Raw genomic sequence first — 26972 nt, forward strand, 5'->3', positions numbered from 1 at the left:
ACTGACATTGGCTACCTGAACGCACACTGTATTGCTAATCAATAATACTAATCGGCGTTCCCCGCCGCCCCCATTTCATCCATAGATGCTCTGTAATAGTCCGGATGCTACGCAGTTTGTTTTATTTCATTTGTATATATACAGCAGAAATGGCGTTTGATATAACGGCGCCAACGTTTAGCCTATTATCTAGCTCCCGGGAAAAAAGACGAGACGAAAAGTGCGATAAACCATATATTCACGACGCTATAAAATGACAACCAACCGATGGATTTTTATTTTCTTTAAGCCATTATGAAGGCACGGTTTATGCACTCAAGTGACAATGAGAATGGACAGATAGCAATACTATAAATTATATATATAGCTCTTAGAAAGTACATCGGTTTGTAAACAAACCTCTGTCCTCTGGCCTATAAATCGGCGCAAGACTGGTCGCCAATGTTTTCGACGGGCCGCGCGCGACAGAAGTACACAACTATTATATAACAGTAAGTAACTAATAGTGCAATTAATCAACTTACCAATCGGAAACGATGTAACGTAAGCCTCGATCGCTGTTGTTTGGGGGTTAGTGTCAGTACAATCTAACGTTAGTGAGTGTGTGTTTTCGACGGGCCGCGCGCGACAGAAGTACACAACTATTATATAACAGTAAGTAACTAATAGTGCAATTAATCAACTTACCAATCGGAAACGATGTAATGTAAGCCTCGCTGTAGCAAATCGCCTTCTTCTTCTTCTTCGGGATCAAACTGTGGGTCGCTCTCTGGATCCCAAACATAATGTACATCCATGTTGTATTAGTTAGTAAAATCGGTATATGTTTTTGCGTGTCGAAATAAAAACCTGAAACCTAAGACCTCAGACCTCTACCTGGATGGAATGACGGGGAGATGGGCGGAGCTATTTGGTGGGTGGCTGTCACTCAAAGTGTGGGTGGAGCCAAGCCAATAATAGCCTGATTTCATGAGGCTGAAAAATGCTGGTTTTGAGTACAAGATTAGAAATATAAAACAATGATTATTTTTGGAATAAAAATTACACATGTGTTACATAGACTCACAGGAAGTGTGTAAAGTTGCCCAAATAGTGCTAGGAATAGCACTGCATGACACCTTTAATAACCCTGTCACTGTCACACGACAAAGTGTTACCCCTTTCACTACCACACTACAGAAGGTTAACCCTTCCACTACCACCACCACACTACAGACGGTTAATGTGAACAGCCAAAATCGATCGGTCTGTCTGTCTGTCTGTCTGTCTGTCTGTCTGTCTGTCTGTCTGTCTGTCTGTCTGTCTGTCTGTCTGTCTGTCTGTCTGTCTGTCTGTCTGTCTGTCTGTCTGTCTGTCTGTCTGTATGTCTGTATGTCTGTCTGTCTGTCTGTCTGTCTGTCTGTCTGTCTGTCTGTCTGTCTGTCTGTCTGCCTGCCTGTCTGTCTGTCTGTCTGTCTGTCTGTCTGTCTGTCCGTGTCTCTCTCTCTCTCTCTCTCTCTCTCTCTCTCTCTCTTCTACTCAAGTAAACATATTCAAGTATTGTATGTACTTAAAGGTGCAGTTTTGGAGAATACATTTTCAACTCAGAGTTGTGGGGAAAGTTATACGGTATATTAAAATTTATACAACGGCATGCAAATTTCTCGATTCTGATTGGCCATTTACACGTCTTTATTGGCAACAATCCACGGTCCTGGGCTCAGGACCCGCCCACAACCGAATCACATATCACTCCCCGGCTCACTCCGGGAGAAAACAAGATCGCGGACAACAAATGGATATGTTGATAGCACCATAACGACTAAATATGAAGCGATTCTGTCAAGGGGAATGTGTTAGTCCTTTAAACAATGTTGGATGATGTAATTGATGGGTCTTGAGTCAATCTAGAACAAAAGAAAAATCGCGGATTGATTGATTGATTAATTGATTGATTTAAATTTCTACTTCCTTCCCACTGACTGCAGCGTTCACTCTCACACTGTCCGACGCTGGCGTACCCACAAACACACACACACACATACACACACACACACACACACACACATACACACACACACACACACACACACACACACACACACTGTGACACACACACACACACACACACACACACACACACACACACACACACACACACACACACACACACACACACACACACACTCCTGTCTGCAACAGCGGGGGAGTCAGACTGAGAGAGAAGCAGCGCTGTTTTAAGTGAGCATGGTCTATTGAATTGATTGATTGGTTGATTGCTAATTTTATTACTGTACCCCTGGTTTCCAACTGGTTAAGTTTAGGCTAAAAGAAATAAATAAAAAAATAGGGCGAAGAAAACGTTTTTTTCCTATAGGGCAAAGAAAACGTTTTAATTTGTTTTACCTACTTTATATAGAAGCATCTAAGAATGAAGTTCTATGGAAAGTAGGTCTGCATCCCCTTAACAATTGTGTGTATTGAGCCGTACTGTATTGTACCCATTCTGCATCTGGTAATAAAATGTTCAATCAATCATTCCAATAATACACAGTTGGATGTGTTAGTTGGTTGGATGCACTTCAAGCTGCTTCCACATGAGGCAACTTCTCTCAATCATTCCAATAATACACAGTTGGATGTGTTAGTTTGGTTGGATGCACTTCAAGCTGCTTCCACATGGAGGCAACTTGTCTTTTTTGTAGTTGTGGGAACTACTTTTTCTGGCGGATGGTTTTTTCAATAAATCTTCGATTAATGTGTGTTTATTGTATAGAAATAAGGTTGGATGAATCTGGCAGTTGTATAAAAGCTTTACACCACTTGTAGTCGTGATTTGTGACCAATAAACCATGCCTAGGGGGGTCTAACGACCACCCCTAGGCATGGTTTATTGTTCACAAACCACTCCTGCGCGTGATGTAATGCTTAATTAAACATATATATATATATTGGTTGATGTATTTATTTTCTCAGATAGCTAGTCAATTTTGAATTTTAATACAGGCTTCAATAGAACTGACATCAAATTCTGGCACCAAGCGGAGCATAGAACGCTGGTGTTCTCACGTGACGACCCTTCCTTCTTTTATAGTTTCCTTGGTATAGAACGCTGGTATTTTTTTTTTTATTATTATCCTTTTCCCCCTTTTTTCCGTTTTTCTCCCATCCCAATGTTAGTCGTTATGCCAATTCCCAATCCCCTTCCTGGTCGTTGCGCACTCTACCCCCTACCGTCGGTCTGGGAGGGCGGAGACTATCACATGCTTCCTCCGACACACGTGTAGCCAGCCAGCCCACCGCTTCTTTTCACCTGGCAGCGCGGACTCTCACTGGGGGAGTGTAACATGTGGAAGGTCACACTATACCTCTCCCAGATCCTTCCCTTGCTGTGCAGGCGCCCCGACCGAACTGTAGGAGTCGCTGTTTACAACGACCAGAACCCACCCTCGCCGAGTTTCCCACCCGCTAACACTGCCAATTGTGTTAGTGTGGACGGTCGGCCGAGCCGGAGGCACCACAGCCGGATTCGATCCCACTGGCTCTGTGGTGGTAGACAGACGCTTAGTCCGCTGCGCTACCCGGCCGCCCCAGAACGCTGGTGTTCTGACGTGATGACCCTTCCTTCTTTTATAGTTTCCTTGGTATAGAACGCTGGTATTCTGACGTGATGACCCTTCCTTCTTTTATAGTTTCCTTGGTATAGAACGCTGGTATTCTGACGTGACAACCCTTCCTTCTTTTATATTTTCCTTGGTATAGAACGCTGGTGTTCTGACGTGATGACCCTTCCTCCTTTTATATTTTCCTTGGTATAGAACGCTGGTGTTCTGACGTGACGACCCTTCCTTCTTTTATAGTTTCCTTGGTATAGAACGCTGGTGTTCTGACGTGACGACCCTTCCTTCTTTTATAGTTTCCTTGGTATAGAACGCTGGTGTTCTGACGTGACGACCCTTCCTTCTTTTATATTTTCCTTGGTATAGAACGCTGGTGTTCTGACGTGACGACCCTTCCTTCTTTTATATTTTCCTTGGTATAGAACGCTGGTGTTCTGACGTGACGACCCTTCCTTCTTTTATATTTTCCTTGGTATAGAACGCTGGTGTTCTGACGTGACGACCCTTCCTTCTTTTATAGTAACATTTGTCAAATTATATTCCCTCTGATAATGGAAACACTCCACTCAGATTAAACCCCAGTAGAGTAAAAGTACTTTTCACTCTCAGATTAAACCCCAGTAGAGTAAAAGTACTTTTCACTCTCAGATTAAACCCCAGTAGAGTAAAAGTACTTTTCACTCTCAGATTAAACCCCAGTAGAGTAAAGGTACTTTTCACTCTCAGATTAAACACCAGTAGAGTAAAAGTACTTTTCACTCTCAGATTAAACCCCAGTAGAGTAAAAGTACTTTTCACTCTCAGATTAAACACCAGTAGAGTAAAAGTACTTTTCACTCTCAGATTAAACCCCAGTAGAGTAAAAGTGCTTTTCACTCTCAGATTAAACACCAGTAGAGTAAAAGTACTTTTCACTCTCAGATTAAACCCCAGTAGAGTAAAAGTACTTTTCACTCTCAGATTAAACACCAGTAGAGTAAAAGTACTTTTCACTCTCAGATTAAACACCAGTAGAGTAAAAGTACTTTTCACCTCAGATTAAACCCCAGTAGAGTAAACGTACTTCTCACCTCTTGCACTCAATGCATGCACACAATCCAGAAATACAACTTCAGAGGAATTATGTCAGGAACTGACATTCCGGCGGAGAGGAGACATATAATTGCGTTACTAAGAGGTCTGGAAACCACTCTCCTTGAAGAACCCTAAATATAAACAAAACAAACAGGTCAACACTGAAGGCCCAGCAGCGGGGCGGGGGCTGGACCTGGGAGAGGAAGCCGGTCAGGGGGGGGGGGGGGGGGGGTGGGGGGGAGCACCTCCTCACTGCAGATGAATACCAGTCTTTGTAGATAGAAGTAAAAAAAAAAAGTTAAAGGGGTATTTTGGTGTGTTTTCTTTTTATTATTCTTTTTCTTTTTTCTTTTGGTGAGTTATTTTTCTTTACCAGACATCTTTCATATTGTGTTGTTGAGAGAAAATAACATTTCGAAGAGCAAAACCTCCTATATCTGAAAGATTTATTTTTTTGAGAAAACGAAAAAAGACTTCTCGGAATTGTTTTTGGACTATATTACTATATTATGCCGGCTATTCTCGGTCCTTGCTCCACAATGGTGGAACGAACTTCCCACCAGTCAGGACAGCTGAAACCCGACACACGTTTCTTCAATCAACATCTGAAATTAAAGAAATTAAAAACTAACCTTTGTACAGTCTTTTACTATCATGCACTTTGCCATTAAATAATCTAACTTGCCTATTATTACTACTTACTATGCTAATATGTTTTTAGTTTTTACTACTATGCACTCAACACCGCAGCACCCACGTTTCAACACTGTTTGATGAACATTGTTACTCAGCTGAAAGAGTACAAAACTTGTCGCTTTGGATAAAAGCGTCAAGCTAAATTTAAATGTAAATGTAAATATTATGTGTTAACAATACCGACCAGGTAGGCTATTAGTGCCTCGCAAAGTGCAGATAGGAGGTTGTTCCCCACTTTTTATGCAGATAGAAGGTTTTGCTCTTCAGCCATCGATTTGTCCTTCAGTTTTCCCAATATAGCTTGTTAGCATCGTCCAAGATTGAAACTGAGGGGTTAGCTTCAAGCTTACTGAGGGGATCATCCCTATGTTCCCCGGGTCCTATGTTCCCCGGGTCCTATGTTCCCCGGGTTCTATGTTCCCCGCTTTGATTGATTGATTGATTGAACATTTTAGACCACCAGCCCTGATTCCAAACTCTAACCTTAACCAGTTCGAAAGAGGGCCTAAGCTTAACCGTTCGAAACAAGGCGGACATTAATAATTAATAAAATAATAAAAATTTATAAAATGTTCAATCTATTAATCAATCAAAGCGGGGAACATAGAACCCGGGGAACATAGGACCCGGGGAACATAGGACCCGGGGAACATAGGGATGATCCCCTCAGTAAGCTTGAAGCTAACCCCTCAGTTTCAATCTTCCCCGGGTCCTATGTTCCCCGGGTTCTATGTTCCCCGCTTTGATTGATCCAAGTTTACTGAGGGGCTAGCTTCAAGCTCGCTGAGGGGCTAGCTTCAAGCTTACTGAGGGGCTAGCTTCAAGCTTACTGAGGGGCTAGCTTCAAGCTTACTGAGGGGCTAGCTTCATGCTTACTGAGGGGCTAGCTTCAAGCTTACTGAGAGGCTAGCTTCATGCTTACTGAGGGGCTAGCTTCATGCTTACTGAGGGGCTAGCTTCAAGCTTACTGAGGGGCTAGCTTCAAGCTTACTGAGGGGCTAGCTTCATGCTTACTGAGGGGCTAGCTTCATGCTTACTGAGGGGCTAGCTTCAAGCTTACTGAGGGGCTAGCTTCAAGCTTACTGAGGGGCTAGCTTCAAGCTTACTGAGAGGCTAGCTTCATGCTTACTGAGGGGCTAGCTTCAAGCTTACTGAGAGGCTAGCTTCATGCTTACTGAGGGGCTAGCTTCATGCTTACTGAGGGGCTAGCTTCAAGCTTACTGAGGGGCTAGCTTCATGCTTACTGAGGGGCTAGCTTCAAGCTTACTGAGGGGCTAGCTTCATGCTTACTGAGGGGCTAGCTTCATGCTTACTGAGGGGCTAGCTTCAAGCTCGCTGAGGGGCTAGCTTCATGCTTACTGAGGGGCTAGCTTCATGCTTACTGAGGGGCTAGCTTCATGCTTACTGAGGGGCTAGCTTCAAGCTCGCTGAGGGGCTAGCTTCATGCTTACTGAGGGGCTAGCTTCATGCTTACTGAGGGGCTAGCTTCAAGCTCGCTGAGGGGCTAGCTTCATGCTTACTGAGGGGCTAGCTTCAAGCTCGCTGAGGGGCTAGCTTCATGCTTACTGAGGGGCTAGCTTCATGCTTACTGAGGAGCTAGCTTCAAGCTCACTGAGGGGCTAGCTTCAAACTTGTGAAACCGAGGGGCTACTGTAGCTTCAAGCTTGTGAAACCGAGGGGCTATGTAGCTTCAAGCTCACTGAGGGGCTAGCTTCAAGCTTACTGAGGGGCTAGCTTCAAGCTTGTGAAACTGAGGGGCTACTGTAGCTTCAAACTTGTGAAACCGAGGGGCTAGCTTCAAGCTTACTGAGGGGCTAGCTTCAAGCTCACTGAGGGGCTAGCTTCAAACTTGTGAAACCGAGGGGCTAGCTTCAAGCTTACTGAGAGGCTAGCTTCAAGCTCACTGAGGGGCTAGCTTCATGCTTACTGAGAGGCTAGCTTCAAGCTCACTGAGGGGCTAGCTTCAAACTTGTGAAACCGAGGGGCTAGCTTCAAGCTTACTGAGGGGCTAGCTTCAAGCTCACTGAGGGGCTAGCTTCAAACTTGTGAAACCGAGGGGCTAGCTTCAAGCTTACTGAGGGGCTAGCTTCAAGCTCACTGAGGGGCTAGCTTCAAACTTGTGAAACCAAGGGGCTAGCTTCAAGCTTACTGAGGGGCTAGCTTCAAGCTCACTGAGGGGCTAGCTTCAAACTTGTGAAACCGAGGGGCTAGCTTCAAGCTTACTGAGGGGCTAGCTTAAAGCTTACTGAGAGGCTAGCTTCAAGCTCACTGAGGGGCTAGCTTCAAACTTGTGAAACCGAGGGGCTAGCTTCAAGCTTACTGAGGGGCTAGCTTAAAGCTTACTGAGAGGCTAGCTTCAAACTCACTGAGGGGCTAGCTTCAAGCTCGCTGAGGGGCTAGCTTCAAGCTCACTGAGGGGCTAGCTTCAAACTTGTGAAACCGAGGGGCTACTGTAGCTTCAAGCTTATGAAACTGAGGGGCTAGCTTCAAACGTACTGAGGGGCTAGCTTCAAACTTACTGAGGGGCTAGCTTAAAACTTACTGAGGGGCTAGCTTCAAGCTTACTGAGGGGCTAGCTTCAAGCTTACTGAGGGGCTAGCTTCAAGCTTGTGAAACTGAGGGGCTAGCTTCAAAATTGTGAAACTGAGGGGCTAGCTTCAAGCTTGTTTCAATGTGGAGCGCCAATGAGCTGTTTCAGGGGGAACTGAAGGACATTTAATGTAGAAACTGTTTCCCTCCAATGAAAAAAATATGGAAAAAGGCAACATTAGAAAATGTCCAGTGTCTCTTTAATAGAGAAAATTACAGGCGTTTGCAAAGTTCCTCACCCCTTTCTCCCCCACGCAGTTTACCAAGGCTCCTTGCCAAGATAGACACACACACACACAACCTCTCACATACATGTACACAGATTTGCATGTTGCAAGAATCTGGAAACATAAACAGCTTTTACAACCGTAGTGTGACGTATGAACATAACCTCTCACATCTCTCTTTCTCTCACTCTCCGCCCCATGCCTTCTCTCACTTCTCTCTTTCTCTCCCCTACTCTCTCACCCGCTCTTTCTCTCTCTCTTTCTCTCCCCTTCTCACACTCTCTCTTTCCTCTTTTATCTCACTCTCTTTCTCTGACTCTCTTCTCTTCTCCTCTCACTCTCTCTCCATCTCCCTTTCTCCTTCTCTCTGTCACCCTTGGATGTAACACACGCGCACGCACGCACGCACGCACACACACACACGCACGCACGCACACACACACGCACACACACACACACACACATGCACATCACAGACTCGGCCCAGAGGAAAACAGCCAGGGCAGATGTGTTTCTTTAGTTCAGTAGTGTTGCCTGTGGGACTGAGAAGCCCTGTATTCTGCGAGCGGGTCCCCGGCGTCACGGGCCCGGCCCACTCCCTCTCAGCCAGCCAGCCAGCCGGCCGCGCGTAGAAATACAAGCTCCTCTATTTTCCACTCCGCTCTCTCCTGCGCTATTCTGCTCTGTGTGTCAAACAAGACCTGCTTCAGGCCCCCGAGGGGTTATTTTGGTTTGTTGTTTTTCCTTTTTTTTTTTTTAAATATATTTTTGTTCAAAGGACTTGACTTTTTTTTTTTTTTCTGCACCTTGTCATGCGACCGAGCAGCAAGAATCCACCGACTGTACTCGGAGCATTTGATTACCACTGTGTGTGAAGCCAGGGGTCATTTTGGTTAGGATTTTGTTGGGTGGGGCACACACAGGGGGGGGGGGGGGGGGGGCGACCACCTTATAGCTGCATAGTGTTGCCGGGTCTCTTTCCAGCGACCAGTGTTTTCAGAGGGAAATTACCCCCATGGTGTGACCCCCCACACCCCCACACACAGTCACACATTTTTTAACTCAATCTCTGCACAAACACGACGCGTGTTTGTGCTAAATCGTGGTGACGTGTGGCCGCGACATATAGCCATGGGCTTTGTGGCGGTCACTCCGCGGCGTGAATATTCCGACTGTGAATTCGACGAAGCGAATATAAACGGAAACATGTTTTTTTTAAAAGAGCCGTTTCTAGACTTATGGTCTCATAACCTGAGCTCTGTGAGTGAGTCTCACAGGGGGATGATTCTTCCTCCTCCTCCTCCTCCTCCTCCTCCTCCTCCTCCTCCTCCTCCTCCTCCTCCTCCTCCTCTCTCTCCCATCAGCACCTCCAACGGCAAGGTGTACGTCGCCCAGGTGAAGGAACGGGCCGCCGCCAGGAAGTTCTACGACGCCGCGAAGAAGCAAGGGAAGAGCGCCGGCCTGGTCGCCACCAAGTCAGTTTGAGAACAGCCAATCAGACGCAGTAAACACAAAATACATTTCCTGGTATCCTTTCCCACTTTATCCAATCAGGAGAGAGAACCCTAGATATATATTTTTTTTTACTCATTTCAAGAAATCTTGCCAAGCCAAATCGTCTTACTGCACTGGTAGATTATGACTTGTCTCAAGGACACATTTGCTTAAAACTTTTTTATTTCTCATTTTTGTCAGACCATTAATTTTTGCAGTGTGGAGTTCTCTCTCCCGATTGGATAAAGTGGGAACAGGATACTAGATCATCTATTTTGTGTTTACTGCAGAGTGGAGGGACTGGGAGACCCATGTGTTACTGACCAGACACTCTATATCAGGGATGGCTGTTATTTTAACAAACAAAACACGTACATCACCTTTAAAAAAAAAAACGACAACATCAACAATACACACTCGGAAAGAGTCTTACTTCTACTGTATGTACAGTAAAGGGGAAAACCTCCAATACCAAATGAGATAAGATATTCCTTTATTGAATTCAGGCATCATAGCAGTATGAGGGAGGGGGAGGGGGGAGGGGAAGTACACGTATGGGCAGGGTAATAGTAGAAATACACAAATACAGGAAATGAAATTATAGTACAGTAGAAAGGTTTTTTAAAAAGGCAGTGTAAACAATATAATTAACTCTGAATATACGCATCTGAGCAAGTAGGCAGTGTGATCAAAGGTGCAGATGGGGGTCTGTATGTCCTAGCAGTTATATTATACATTACAATGAATATGGTTACAATAAACACCAGAATCTAAATATATACTATGAGTAAGTAAAGTATAGAGTATACACAGGTACCCTAACTCAGTGGTTCCCAAAGTCGGGGTCGGGACCCAAAGGTGGGCCGCGAGCAGCCACGGGAGGGCCACGAGATGATTGACATTGACAATGATGACATTTTTTATTTTTATTTTTTCAGGCCACTGAACTTAGAAGCAGGCCAGGGCAGTGTTTCTAGTTGTATTCTAAAATTCTATTCTATTGTATTCTAAAATGTGACTATATGGTTTTATATTAACTTAATAAATAAACAAAAACGAAAAATCTACTTATTTCAACGAACATTTCAAACTAAATAACAGATTATGCACATAAAACGCTGAAAACAACCGAAGCAACAATAGTATTTTAATGAGGCTATTATTATTATCATTATTATTTTGCAACAAGTTAGCCCTCTCATAAATACTGTAGCACATATAGGCCTAAATGAATAACTAACTTGAACTAACTTAATAGGATCGAAGTGATATTTGGCTTAAAAAAATCGGTCGCCTGGCAACAAAAAAAAAAAAAAAAAGCTTCACGATGTGCATTGGGCCGCGGCTCTCTGCCGCCTTATTTTCTGGGTCCCGGCCTGAAAAGTTTGGGAACCCCTGCCCTAACTGACGTGATATAGGTCACAAATCCGATATCATCCGATATGACTTTCCACCCGTCGCTCTGTTCCAGAGAGCGGGAGATCGAGAGGTTCCGCGTGGCGGTGAGCGTGCCGTCGGGGGCGCGGATCTCCTTCTCCCTGTCCTACGAGGAGCTGCTGCCTCGCCGCCTGGGCCGATACGAGCTCAGCGTCGGCCTGAGGCCCGGTCAGCTGGTCCAGAACCTCACGCTGGACCTCAGTATCTCCGAGAGGACGGGCATCAGCTTCATCAAGGTCCTCCCGCTCAGAACCAGCAGGCTGCTGTCCAACGCGGTCCAAGGTGAGACAGCGCTGCGGCGCTCTTTTAAAAAGAGGACTTGTTGAAAGTTCAAGTTTCAAGTTTTGGTTTTATTTGTCACATATAAGGTACATGTAGGGCGGCTACGTGGCGTAGTGGGCAAGGCGCTCGCCACGAAATGCTGTAGACGCTGGGCTCGTCAGTTCGAGCCCAGCGCTCCACATTGTTTTCAGTTTAGCTGGTCGTCCACAGTAATACACATTGGCCGTATTAGGGGGTGGGAAACTGAAGGGTGGGATTCGGGCGTTGTGGACAGCGACACCTACAGGTCGGTTGGTGCGCCTGCGCAGTAGAATCAGGAAGTGTCGGGGGCAGCGTGAGCCTCCCACGCGTTACTCCTCGCCACTGAGAGATCGAGCTGCGCAGGTGAAAAGATGCGACTGCTGTTACCTCAAGTACCGGAGGGGACTTGTGCTATGTATGACTTAGTCCACATTGCAGCCGGCTTGTGGGAGGCAAGAAACAGCGTCCGTGACAGGGGAGGGTTGAATTGGATGATACGAAAATTGGGATGGGAGAAAATATAGAAAATGGGAGAAAAAGTGGATAAAAAAAAAACGTATAAGGTACATGTACATTACAGTGAAATGCTTGGTTCTGTATGATCCTCCTGAGATTGTGCTTCATACAGTAAAAAAATAGTTAAAAGAATAAAGACCAACGTGTGTGTATGTGGATGTGTGTGCAATGAATGTAGTTGGATGGGTTAATGTTGCATAGAGTCCACATTGAGCGTCCTGATGGCCTCTGGGGATAGAAGCTCCTTTCGAGTCTCTCTGCACCGGCCATGAGACTCCGGTAGCGCTTACCTGAAATGACAAAGATATGTGTAAAATAACGTGTTGTCCATAGCTAAAGACGTATGAATGTGTTAAAAATAAACGACACGACCTGACTTTAAAGGTGGCATGCATTATAAATGTCATTTTTCAGTCTCTAGCATTGTATTATAGTAATAGGAGTTAGTATCAATGTGTTTTAGTGTCTAAATACCATATTGGCGGATTGCTCTGATTCAGCTCAGACCATTTCCTGCTCCAGTAAATTAGGCCATCCTGATTTGAAGGCCTGAGTGACGTCACTCAGGCTCTGGGTGGCGGACAGTGATGTGATTGGCTCTGTGGTTGTAGCTAATGCCCGCCCACAATCTACCTAGGCTGACTACACAGCGAGTGGAAACCACTTCCTCATTCTGCGGCAGAGTGAAACCCACCTCTGCATGCACTCTGGAGGGAGAGAGAGAGAGATAGAGAGGGAGAGAGAGAGGGAGGGAGAGACAGAGAGAGAGGGAGAGACGGAGAGAGAGAGGGAGAGAGAGAGAGAGACACCACTGTGCAAACACTCGGCGCGCAGGTCCCCCCCCCTCCCCCCCATTCGGGAGCACTTGGGGGGGGGGGGGGGGACCCGCGGGATGATTCTGACCGTCCCGCGAAAGATTACATGATAATACATTTTTTTTTTTTTTTTTATGTCAACACGCAAAATATACGCAAAATATACGCTTAGGAGACATGCTCAGAAGATGTTGGTTCTCTTTGGATCCACCTACATATGTGAACAGACATTCTCAGTCATGACGTTTACCAAGTCATGGTACAGATCCTCTCTCACTGATGAACATCTGGCAGCTGTGCTTCACATCTCCACCTCAGACATGCAACCTGACTTGATGGACTTGTTAAAGCTCAACAGAGACTGGATTTCTCACACTGAATGAAAAAAAAAAGAACTGAAGAACACTAAAATGTGGAAATATAACAAGTGAAATGGGACACTTGATATTTTTTTTTCTTTTTTTTGCACAGTTCTGAAAACATTAAATGTTTAATATAGGCATGTAAAGTAAAAAAGGCTACAAAACTGGGACACTTTTCTTTACACAGTTCATGTCTTGTTTATTTTTGCTATAAGATGATGTGATGTCTTTAGAAAGCTAAGAAAATACTTGTTTCAATAGTATATGAAACTCAAAATGCCCTTTGTTATTAATGTTTCACATTTTGTTTATCATTCTGAAAATAAATTCTATTTGAATAAATGATATTTTTGTAAGCTAACCTCACCTTTTAATTGCCAAATAATAACATACACTCTTACCAGGGGTCAAAACAATGCCATTTACTGCTTTTTATATAGAAATAAAATGTATATAATGCATAATTGAGTTTGGAATTTTGGCCCGGCCCCCCAACATATTTTCAGTTGCTCATTCGGCCCCCTGGGAAAAATAATTGCCCACCCCTGCACTATAGACTAGACAAATATCAAGATGTATCCATCAGTGGACCAATTGCATGCTTTTGCAGAGGACAAGAAGCCTTCAGTCGACTCCTTCAGACATTAAGCACCCCCACAACCCAAATGGAATGATAAAAAAAGTTTTTTTAGTCGACTACTAGTCGAATAACGGCAAATTTTGGCCAATCATAGTCGACTATCCAAATCCTTAGTCGGGGACAGCCCTAGTTTCATCACATCTTGTCTTATTTCAACATGTCTTGGTAAATGGCTGCATTTATATAAGAGCTTTTATCCAGGGAGCTCCAGTAGCTCACCACGTACCGCGAGCGCTATTTCAGCGCCGTGGACAACCGTGCTCGTCACGGATCTGGGGCTTAGCGAGTTCGAATCCCGACTGCAGCCGTGCCTTTCCCAGAGTGTCTTCCCCCCCATCTGAACCCTTTCAGCCTGTTTCTGTCGGTCATCCTTAACCAGTATAAATGTGATAAACACATAAAAGAGCCAGGGGAATGACCAAAGTTAAAAAAAATAAAAATAAAATAGCTTTTATCCAAAGTGCTTTACAATTTGTTCCTCACATTTTACCTGTTCACTCACACATTCACACACCAACGGCGGAGGCAACCATGCAAGGTGCCGACCTGCTCATCGGGAGCAATTAGGGGTTAAGTGTCTTGCTCAAGGACACTTCGACAGGCTGCCTGCGAAGAGCGGGAATCGAACCGGGAACCTCCAGATTACCAGGCGACTGCCCTACCTCCTGAGCCACTGTCGCCCCCAACTCCCAAGTCGCCCCCCAAGTCTTATTATTTAATCACATCTTGTGTTATTTAAACAACATATGTTTTAAGAGTGAATGATTGCGGGTAAAGAATCAATGGAGTAGCTTTGATTAACACTTTGAGTGCCACGCCTCCGGTACCCCGGAACCCTGTTGCGTGCCACCACCACTTCAATGACAGAGCTCTCATATTTGCGAACGCATAAACTATATCTTAAATTATGGCTATGTGTCTAATATGGCCGTCGCTTATCAATGACTTGTTTGCAGTCAACATTGTCGAAACGGATTGTTTTTTAATTGGTTCGTTTCCGTTTTATACCATTTTGAAAAACGCTCGTTTTTTGAAAGTTTCAGACAAAAATAAAGATTCTGTGATAAACGCCCTTTACTGGAATACACTGGAATACACAAAACACGTTGTCATTTTTCGGCCTATTTATGAATCGTTTTCAAATAAATGCTAGATTATCGATAGTATATGTGTACTTATGCACGCTATAGAAGCGGGCTGAAAAATCGATTATCTTATTTCCTGATCGCACACACACACAGACACACACATACACACATATGGCACACGCTGATATATAGGTGAAAATAGCTCTGATTATCCCAAGACTGGTAAAATAGATTCCTTACCTCAGATCAGATGTTCTCCAAAAAGATTATTCCAATTCCTGATCGCCATTCCAAATATCGATCGCGTTTATTGATCCAACGCTGGGTACTGGAAACACACATTCTCCGCTGTTCTGGTGGTGGGCGATTATTTGGATCATCTCCGGTTACTTGTCTGACAAGTAAAATGTGGAAGCAGGACTTTTTTTTCTCCATGCGTTTCATTCAATCCAATCCAAAGGGGTGCAGTACCATCCAGAGAGACGATAGGGGGCGGTATTTTCCCTGTTCGAGTTCAGACAGATCCCCACTGGTAACGTGAGGCTAGATTGATGAAAATGAATGGAAATCGATAATAAAAAAAAGAACGATTAAAAACGAGATCTCTCGTCGGCTGGCACTCAACGGTTGGCATGAACTAACGAGAAATCTCGTCACTGGCACTCAAAGTGTTAAAGTGTCAGCTGCTCATCTGTGAGAATATTCAGCCTTCTCTGTATCAGGAGTTGTGTAGTAGAGAAGACAGGATCAGAGGAAAAGGCCGACAGCTGAGTTGACTAACCTACACTAAAATAATATACAGCAGACTGAAAACATTTGGAAAAGGCATCAAAAAGCAAAGAGACTACAGTAGACAATGACATCAGAAGGACAGGAAACAGGGAACTAAAATACTCAGGTAATGACAAACAGGAAACGCCTGAGACAGGAAACAGACTAACAAAGAACTACAGGAAGAGGACTACAGCTAACAAAGAACTAGAGGAAGAGGACTACAGCTAACAAAGAACTACAGGAAGAGGACTACAGCTAACAAAGAACTAGAGGAAGAGGACTACAGCTAACAAAGAACTACAGGAAGAGGACTACAGCTAACAAAGAACTAAAGGAAGAGGACTACAGCTAACAAAGAACTAGAGGAAGAGGACTACAGCTAACAAAGAACTAGAGGAAGAGGACTACAGCTAACAAAGAACTACAGGAAGAGGACTACAGCTAACAAAGAACTAAAGGAAGAGGACTACAGCTAACAAAGAACTACATGAAGAGGATTACAGCTAACAAAGAACTAGAGGAAGAGGACTACAGCTAACAAAGAACTACATGAAGAGGATTACAGCTAAGGAACAAGACAGGAAACATATGCAGGAACAAAGCTAAGGGGAACATAATAATATAAAGACTAAAACTTGAACAGAAACAACTGGACTAGAATTGGGATCAGGAATGGAGAGAGAGCCAGAGAGAGCGAAAGATTCAGATTCAGATTCAGGTTATTTTATTGTCACAGCTTTTCTTTTTAGATGTACATACATTAAAAAAATTAAGTGTAGTAAGTGTGCTTGCGTGGTGTGTAAGTCACTTAAGGTGCTTTTGTTTGCCTTTGGAAGAGCGAGTGAGAGGAGAACAGAGAGAGAGAGAGAGAGAGAGAGAGAGAGAGAGAGAGAGAGAGAGAGAGAGAGAGAGAGAGAGAGAGAGAGAGAGAGAGAGAGACCTAAAGGCCTCAAATAGGAAAGCGAGGACAAATATAAATATGCATTACAAATGGTATGATAATGATTGTAAAAATCTCAGGAAGAAATTAAGGAACCTATCAAACCAAAAACACAGAGACCCAGACAACCAGAACACACGTTTTCAATACAGTGAAACACCGAAACACTACAAAAACACAGTCAGAAAAAAAGGGACCAACACGTTAGAAACCAGCTACAGGATATAGAGGAATCTATAAAACAAACAATTCTTGGAAAACTGCAACAAACTAAACAAACAACACCACGAGGAGCTACCCATACAAAATGGAGACGTATGGGTAAACCACTTCACCAATCTCTTTAGCCCAATACAAAATAATTAACAGCAAAAACACATACTGTACAAGATAAACTACAAAGCCTAGAGTCAACCATAAAAGACTACCAGAACCCGCTAGACTCCCCAATTACACTACAAGAACTATAGGACAAAATAAAATCACTTGAAACCAAGAAGGCCTGCGGAGCGGATGGTATCCTAAATGAAATGATAAAATTTACAGACTCCAAATTCCAATTGGCTATACTAGAACTCCTTAACATTGTCCTTAGCTCCGGGATCTCCGGGATCCTTAGGAACCAAGGACTCATAACACCGCTCCACAAAAAGGGAGACTAATTTTACCCAAACTATTACCGTAGGATCTGTGTCAACCTTGGAAAAATCCTCTGTATGATCATCAACCACAGACTCATACATTTCCTCACAAACAACAATGCCTTGAGCAAATCACAGATTGGCTTCCTACCAAATCACCGTACAACAGACCACATTCTCACCCTCAGCACCCTAATCAACAACCAAATAAATAAAAATAAAAGCAAAGTATACTCCTGTTTCGTTGACTTTCAAAAAGCATTTGACTCAATTTGGCACAAGGGTCTGCTGTACAAGCTGTTAGAAAGTGGCATTGGAGGGAAAACCTACAACCTCATAAAGTCAATGTACACCAACAACACATGCTGTGAGGATTGAGGAAAAACACAGACTTTTTCCCTCAAAGCCGTGGGGTTAGACAGGGGTGCAGTTTGAGTCCAACCCTCTTCAACATATACATAAATGAACTGGCAAAAACATTGGAACAAACTGCAGCACCTGGCATCCCCCTAGCAAACACAGAAGTCAAATGCCTACAGTTTGCAGATGACCTGGTGCTGCTGTCTCCAACGAAAGAAGGGCTACAGCAGCACCTTGATCTTCTGCACAAATTCTCCCAGACATGGGCACTGACAGTAAATATAACCAAAACTAAAGTTATGATATTCCAAAAAAGGCCCAGCCTACAACAACACAAACACAAATTCCTCCTAGACACAATTTCCCTAGAACACATACACCTATCTCGTTCTAAACATCAGTGCTACAGGGAACTTCAACCAAGCTGTGAACAACACACTGAGACAAAGCAAGAAGGGCTTTTTATGCCATAAAAAGGAACATCAAGCTCTCTAAATCCAAAAAAGAGCATTTAAATTCTACAATCACCTAAAAGAAAGTGACCCAGACACACTCCACAACAAAGCCCTCACCTACAGAGAGACCCTCGATAGATGCCCACTCGGCCAGATGGTTCTGGGACTCTGCTCACAAACACAAGCAGAGCCACCAGACAGAAACCACAGGGCTGCACGATTTTGGGAAATAATCTAATTGCGATTTTTCTGACAGATATTGCGATTAAATTTGCGATTATAATTATATATTTTTTTAAGCAGCCCCACAGATGTTTATTGTAAAATGCGGCTTGCATCTGGCCTACGCATGGGTCTTTTCGGGACACCGAGCCTGAAAATGTTTCTTTTTACCTGGGAATCGATACCGGTACCCAACGGTACCTTTTTTTCTGTACTTTACTCTCCCTCTCTGAAGTCTAAACTTCACAACACACAATCTAAAACCCCTTACCTCCCTCTCCCAAACCGATCTTGTATCTCAATGGGACTTCCTGGTTTAAAAAATAAAAAAAATTATAATTGCATCATTCCAAATCGCGATTTCGATTTAAAATCGATTAATCGTGCAGCCCTACACTGGACTAAACCAAATTATAAGAAAACAAAAAGAAAACTATCTGACACATTGGAAAGAATCAACCCAAAACCAAAGCAAATTGAAATGCTATTTGGCCCTAAACAGAGAGTACACAGTGGCAGAATACCTGAGCACTGTGACTGACCCAAAACTAAGAAGACCCTTGACTAGGTACAGACTCAGCGAGCACAGCCGAGCCATCGAGAAGAGGCCGCCATAGGCAGACTGCACACAAGAAGAGGTGGAAACAGAGGTACACTTCTTAACAACCTGCCCAATATACCAAGACATCAGAGACATATACAGGTACTTCCCACAAATTGCAGAAATACAACAATGTGCAAATACAACAATGTGCAAACACAGCAGCAAGATTTGTGAGCTGCTGTGACAAGAAAAGGACATCCAACAGAATATAACCACCATAAAGAGAGAGATAGAGAGAGAGAGAGAGAGGGAGAGAGAGAGAGAGAGAGAGAGAGAGAGAGAGAGAGAGAGAGAGAGAGAGAGAGAGAGAGAGAGAGAGAGAGAGAGAGAGAGAGGGGCGGTGTGAACATGGCCTGGCAGGAGAGACCGTGTCTCAGATCAAAATCAGAATCAGAATCAGAATCAGAAAGGTCTTTATTGCCAAGTAGTTTACACGTACAAGGAATTTGATTTGGTTGTTTTTGGTGCAACATTAGCGCCGGACAGACAATAACGGTAGAATAAAATAAAATGGAATAATATAAGCTCAATTCAAATAGAAGCACAATAGAATAGAATATCATTATGAAAATAAAGATAAATAGGCCAGGGCTGTACAATTGTGCCACGATGTGGTCCAGTATATCAAGTCAAGTCAAGTCAAGAGTTTTAATTGTCACGGCATACAATTAATTAACGGATACAGTGAAATGCGGCTGGTCTTGCCCGCGACGATGTGCAATACAGTGGTACAACATATAATAGAATCCAATAAAATACAGTGGTACAACATATTAATAGAATCCAATAAAACAGTGCAATAAACAGGTACATGGTGTGCCATCTCGGTATCTGTACATTAGTATTTACAGAGCATATAGGACATGCTAGGTAGCTTTAGTAGTGCAATACACTGTTCCTGATGTTATACTACTTTAAGTGGCCTTTCCTCTGGCCATAAGTGTGCGTGTGTGCGGCATGAGTGTTAAAGTGGCTGCTAGTGTGTGAGCGTGCTCAGCGTGCGTGTCGTGTATGTGCTTGTGTGTGGATAGTTCAGTTTCTGTGTCTCTCAATGTATATACACTAATTGGAATAAAAATAACAATACAGTGGGATGGAATATTTATCAGGGCTGTGCGGTTGAGATCGTGTGCAGCTTCATGGAGGATTGGTTACAAAGTGAACTTTGTTTCCCCCGCCGTCCCGTCGGCTTCTCCTCACGCTTCCTACCGGCAGCGGCTCCCTCGTTAGTCTCAAGCTCCTCGTTATCTCATCTTCTGGTTGTCTGCCTCCACGCGGGAGTCTGGTGCAACCGTAGTTCACATCAGAGACACTTCCGAAAAGAGAGACGGATCAACTCGCTCTCGTTTGCCAGAATGGGTCACGCGGGTTATAACTAAGCCAGGGCCGGCCCGTGGGTCTGTTGGGCCCTAGGTGAGATCCTGAAAATGCCCCCCCCCCCCTCGTAGGGCTTACGTTACACAGTATATACACAAGGTACCCTAACTGGCATGATATATACGTCACACGTTGTAGTCCGTGCCGGTTTTGCTGCTGGTTAAGAGTCAGACACACTCAGAAGACACTCCCACTTACAAGTCAAGTCAAGAGTTTTATTTGTCACGGCATACAAGGCATACAATGAAATGCGGGGGATACCGTTACATCCCAATGTTCCACACAGCTTTGGAAGGCGTCGACGTCCTTGTATTGAAGGTGTCTGTGGTTAGCAGTCAGCAATATGGCGCGTCTAATCAGGACACGGGAGGCAGGAATGTCCTTTGAGGAGTTTTATTATGAACTAACTGTAGATACACAGATGCACAGGCACTAGTACTATTATACTAACTGTAGATACACAGATGCACAGGCACTGGTACTATTATACTAACTGTAGATACATGTTAGGATTGGGGGTGCTATGAGGGTGAGGACGCAGTTGCAGACCAGGAAGAGAGGAGGCAGAGACGGCAGGGTAACGGGAAAATATATAAAGGCTTTACTTGGACGAAATAATACAAAACGGAACATACAAACGCTCAGCCGAGCTGGCTCTAAGACAAAACCACACTGAAGGACACGGGAAAACAAAGAGGAACTAAAACGGAAACATAAACTACTTACAACACTTAAGGACATGAAGCAAGGGAACACTGAGGTGAGTGAGGGTAACAAGGAGGGTACTGGAGACAATGACGCCACGAGGAAGTGATGACAAACCCACACTTAAATACACAGACTAATTGTAACGAGCAACACCTGGTAGAAGCCAGGCAACAACATAAAATCAGAACACCAAACTAGACAACAAAAAGCAATAACACACACAACACTAACCAGGGAAACCAATTCACACCAGGGTGGGGGAGTTCAACAACAATACACACAGTGACATCCCATTAATTATCCCATTAATCAAAGTAAGCATGTGAGTTAATAAGGGCAAAATCGATGTCTGAACCAACTGGCTCGTCTGGCCACAAGAGGGAGGTAGAGGACCACTGTCAGGCGGTAGGGGACCAGTGTCAGGAGGTAGGGGACCAGGTAGGCGACCATTGTCAGGAGGGAGGAAATGTTCACTGTCATTCTCATAACCGGCCCTGGGGACATTACAGATACACAGATGTACAGGCACTAGTACTATTATACTAACTGTAGATACACAGATGTACAGCCACTATACTATTATACTATTAACCATTACTACTGTGGGAGTGTGGTTCTAAATGAAGAGGAAAAAATACATCAATGTTACATTATTTAAGTCTATACTGTCTCTACTATATTTACTATCTAAACTATCTTTTTTTTGTATCTACTTTTTTCTCCTCCTTTTTTCTGTGATTTTTCTCCCCATCTCAATTGACCTCTCGTGCCAATTCTCCCTCCCCTGTCCTGATGGTTGCTCGCATATGCCCCCCACTGGCCGGTTGTAGGGAGGATAGAAGACTTGAATCACATGTCCCCTCCGATACATGTGGAGGCAGCCTGTCACATCTTTTCACCTGCCAGCGCGGACTCTCATTTGGCGAGGTGTAACGTGTAGGAGGCTCACACTGCCGCCGCCATTTTCCTGACTTTGCTGTGCAGGCGCCCCCAACCCACCTGTAGGAGTCGCTGTTTACAACGACCAGACTACCACCCTTCGACTTCCCACCCGCTAACTCTGCCAATTGAGTTAGCCGGCCCAAGCCGGAGGCAACGCCGACAGCCGGATTCGAACCCGGTGTCTCTTGCGTTGGTGACGAGCGCAATGTCCGTTGCGCCACCCAGCCGCCTTCTCTATCGATACTATCTATACTATCGATACTATCTAAACTAACAATACTATGCCGCTCCCATTGCATGTCCCAGTTTGTTGCATGCCGAATAAAGACCTCTAAAGAGGTCCTGCATTATTATTACTATTATCTATACTAGCTTTACTATCTTTACTATCTCTACTATCTCTACTAGCTTTACTATCTCTATTATATCTACTATCTCTACTATCTCTATTGTCTATACTATCTGTAATATCTCTACTAGCTTTACTATCTCTACTATCTATAATATCTATTATATATTAAAAAGTCTATGTCTATATAATTCTCAATTTAAGGCCTTAAAAGGTATTAAAAAGTTAATTTGCACAGGTATTAAACTTCTTGGGGGGCTGTCGGGAGATGAAATAATATTAAATACATGACGTGTTTTTGTATTCAAGTCGTTGTTTCTTGTGTGGGCGCCTGGGAACTGGGTACATCTGGCGAGAGCTCGTATGGAACACACAAGAATTTTAATTGGCGTGCAAGTGTAGCCGCCATTTCAGTGTCGCTACTATGTGTGGGTTTTTTGCTAGTATGGTCGTGAAATTTAAAGAGTGGTATTAAAAACGGTCTTAAAAAGTCTTACATTGAACTTGTTGAAACCTGCAGGACCTGAATCTACAACAGAAATGCTACTTAATAGTGTAGACATATGCAATAGATAAAAGGTTATAGGTTACACATGTAGCTTACTTAAACTGAGGAAATCTACTGAAACCCAACAGGTTAAATCTCACTGGGAAAAAAAATCACATTTAACATTTAAACCTTTCACTTTAAAAACTTTATTATTTATTTTTGTTACCACCATATTTTATCTATTAATTCCTAAAACTACCTCTGCACTGCCGCTTCTACCTAATTTTTGCATTTAGTTTTTTTGCATTTTGTACATTTTAGTTTTGTATATTGTATATAGTATAGTGTTTGGTCTTTATTCTTTAACTTTTTTTACTGTATGAAGCACAATCTCAGGAGGGTCATACATAACCAAGCATTTCACTGTAATGTACCTTATACTGTATGTGACGAATAAAACAAAACTTGAACGTCTTTATTATCTAAAGATGGTAAGTTATAACGTGTCGTGAAACTCTCTGTGCGTTCAGTAGAAAGCTATCTGGCTGCATGTTAGCCTAGCTTAGCACAATGAATGGAAGCGGACAGTGCCGGTTAGCCTTAAAGGGGACATGTACTATAAATGTCATTTTTCAGTCTCTAGCATTGTATTATAGTAATAGGAGTTAGTATCAATGTGTTCTCTAAATACCATATTGGCGGATTGCTCTGATTCAGCTCAGATAATTTCCTGCTCCAGTAAATTAGTCCATCCTGATTTGAAGGCCTGAGTCACGTCATTCAGGCTCTGGGTAGAAGACAGTGATGTGATTGGCTCTGTGGTTGTAGCTAATGCCCGCCCACTTCCTCATACTGCGAGGCAGATTGAAACCCGACACCTCTGCATACTCTGGAGGGAGAGAGAGAGAGAGAGATAGAGAGGGAGAGAAAGGGAGAGAGAGAGAGAGAGAGAGAGAGAGAGAGAGAGAGGGAGACAGAGAGAGAGAGGGAGGGAGCACTTGGGGGGGGGGGGGGGACCTGCCGCGCCACACGGGAGAGGGGAGGAAGGGAGGCCCCCCCCCCCCCCCCACACACAAGCTGCCGCAGGGAGAGAAAAAACGAAAGGAAGAGACGGCCTGTCTTTTTTCTCTCTCTCTCTCTCTCTCTCTCTCTCTCTCTCTCAATTAAAACTCTTGACTTGACTTGACTTGACTCTCTCTCTCTCTCTCTCTCGCACCCCCCCCCCCCCTCTCTCTCTCTCTCTCTCTCTCTCTCTCTCTCTCTCTCTCTCTCTCTCTCTCTCTATCTCTCTCTGTCTACCAGTCGCAGACTGTGTGGACTGACTGTCACTCAAAGTGCTTATGGGCGGAGCCAGGCCGCCTATTGCTTATTAACAGCGGAGGAGTGCGCCGAATGCTTCCGCGTTTTCCCTGATTGGCTGCGACACGCCCCGCGGCAGGCGCGGCAACCGCAGAGCGGAGCGGAGCGGCAGAGCTTGCGGCATTATTTAGCCGTAAACCGCCATGATTCTTATTCGAAGCTTAGCTCACCTGGCAGCGCGGCGGTCCTGCGGTCCTGGTTTCAAGTTCGAATCCCATCAATTTTTTTTTTCTTTTTTTTTAACGTGTAAGGTTAGGCATGGTTAAGGTTAAGGTTAAGGTTAGGCATTGTTTCGGAGTTGGTTAAGGTTAGAAAGGTTAAGTTTAGGCGCTGTTAAGGAGCTGGTTAACACTTTGATTGCCATGGGTTAAATTCATGATATACCATAGATTGCCAGCTCTATTTGTCTATGGAGAAGTACCCCTTCTTTGCATGGCTATAACTTTTTAAATTCTATTGCTACATTGCCATTATTAGGGCCCATTCAAAGTCCTATATGTATTGTTCATTGTGTAGCAACGTTAAACTTTTTCATTCACATATTCATAGTAAAGTATGGTCTAAAGTATGTTTTCATCTCTTTCTGCAGCTTTCTCCAGAACGTGATCTATAGCCCCAAATGCATTATATTGATGATGAAATACAGTTTGATGGCAATCGGGGCGATATAAAAAAATTAAATTGGACGTACTTCTAGAATGATCTACGTATGATCTGATGATGACCGGATGGGCGGGGGATCGTTTATAATTCCGTGGGCAGCGTTATATCATTCATCTAGTGTGGGTCATATGTTCATCATAACAGTTTATATGGAACACGTTCAAAAATAACGCTGAATCTTACCGTATCATCCTCGCGCCGTTGGACGATCAGCGTGGTGTAGACCGTTTTCGATTATGGGATGTTTATCCTGATGAACCATTTCCAGCTTGTATAATACTATGTACGTCCAAATAACGTTGTTTATTGAGTTTGGGGCGAGCGATTGATCATCCAGTGTGTTGAGATGGAGTCCGGCTACCGGACGCGAGTGCCCGGAGCTCATATGGATGAGCACTTCCTGTTTGGGGCGCCCCTCCCTCTCTGCCGATCGGCCACCAGATGGCGCTCTCGAACCGTTAGACAGTTGATGGGAACCCACCAGCACATCTCAGGGCTCCGAAAGAAAATATGATTTCGATCACAGATTTTTGAAATATTGATATCAAAGACGAGTTACGGCGTCCTCGGCACCTTTAGCATGGCTCTGAATGACGTGAAAAAGCGTTTTCCGGCAATCAAAGTGTTAAGGTTAGAGTTTGTCTTAGAGAATGGCAATATTCTTTCTATGGTTAAGGTTAAGGTTAGGCATGGTTAAGGTTAAGGTTAGGCATTGTTTCGGAGTTGGTTAAGGTTAGAAAGGTTAAGTTTAGGCGCTGTTAAGGAGCTGGTTAAGGTTAGCGTTTGTCTTAGAGAATGGCAATAGACAGCCTATTTCCGCACTGCTGCTCTCTCGCGCTGCCGCGGTCACATGGTCACATTGTCACATTCTTGCACTCCTCCGCTGTTAAAAAGCAACACGCGTCCGTGGTTGTCCCGCCCCTTCTAGAATAACCATTGGATACGCCGGCTGCCTATTGCTTATTAACAGCGGAGGAGTGCGCCGAATGCTTCCGCGTTTTCCCTGATTGGCTGCGACACGCCCCGCGGCAGGCGCGGCAACCGCAGAGTCGAGCAGCAGAGCAGAGCTCTGCCGCGGAGCGGAGCGGCAGAGCTTGCGGCATTATTTAGCCGTAAACCGCCATGATTCTCATTCGAAGCTTAGCTCACCTGGCAGCGCGGCGGTCCTGCGGTCCGTTGGTTTCAAGTTCGAATCCCATCGAGAGTTAGAGTTTGTCTTAGAGAATGGCAATATTCTTTCTATGGTTAAGGTTAAGGTTAGGCATGGTTAAGGTTAAGGTTAAGGTTAGGCATTGTTTCGGAGTTGGTTAAGGTTAAGGTTAGAAAGGTTAAATTTAGGCGCTGTTAAGGAGCTGGTTAAGGTTAGCGTTTGTCTTAGAGAATGGCAATAGACAGCCTATTTCCGCACTGCCGCTCTCTCGCGCTGCCGCGGTCACATGGTCACATTGTCACATTCTTGCACTCCTCCGCTGTTAAAAAGCAACACGCAGCCAGGCCATAACAGCCTGAAATCTTGGAGCTGAAAAATGATGGTTTTGAGTACTTGATTAGAAATATAAAACAATGCATTTAAAAAAAAAAAAAACTTACAGATGTCTTCAATAGACTAACAGGAATTGTGTAAAGTTGCCCAAATAGTGCTAGGAATAGCAGTACATGTCCCCTTTAAGTTCAGGAGAGGTGTTAGTTGGACAATGCCTAGGCTAACCGGCACTGTCCACTTCCATTCATTGTGCTAAGCTAGGCTAACATGCAGCCAGATAGCTTTCTACTGAACGCACAGAGAGAAAACTGGTCTCTATCTTCTTGTCTCTCTCTCTGGAGAAGACGGTAAGCTAATTTACAAAAATAATGCAGTGGTCCTTTAACATTTCCATCGATACTACATTATTGCTTGAGCCTCTGGTCTGGTCCTCTCTCGGCCTCCCTCTCCTCCTCCTCTCTCGGCCTCCCTCTCCTCCTCTCTCTCAGCCTCCCTCTCCTCCCTCTCCTCCTCCTCTCTCAGCCTCCCTCTCCTCCTCCTCCTCTCTCAGCCTCCCTCTCCTCCTCCTCTCTCAGCCTCCCTCTCCTCCTCTCTCAGCCTCCCTCTCCTCCTCCTCTCCTCTCCTCCTCCTCTCTCAGCCTCCCTCTCCTCCTCCTCTCTCAGCCTCCCTCTCCTCCTCCTCTCTCAGCCTCCTCTCCTCCTCCTCTCTCAGCCTCCCTCTCCTCCTCCTCTCTCAGCCTCCCTCTCCTCCTCCTCTCTCAGCCT

General features: G+C 44.3%; 1 protein-coding gene across 1 annotated transcript in view; it reads left to right on the plus strand.

Moving 5' to 3' along the window:
• itih6 (inter-alpha-trypsin inhibitor heavy chain family member 6) overlaps positions 1-26972 on the plus strand; it is an 80416-nt gene that overhangs the window by 18459 nt on the left and 34985 nt on the right. The window contains exons 4-5 of the mRNA XM_084334064.1: positions 9550-9660; positions 11151-11414. Coding sequence (XP_084190190.1) covers positions 9550-9660; positions 11151-11414 — 375 coding nt within the window. The remainder of the gene's footprint in view (positions 1-9549; positions 9661-11150; positions 11415-26972) is intronic.

Source organism: Notolepis coatsorum, assembly GCF_963971535.1.
Source record: "Notolepis coatsorum genome assembly, chromosome: 17".
Lineage (NCBI taxonomy): Eukaryota > Metazoa > Chordata > Actinopteri > Aulopiformes > Paralepididae > Notolepis > Notolepis coatsorum.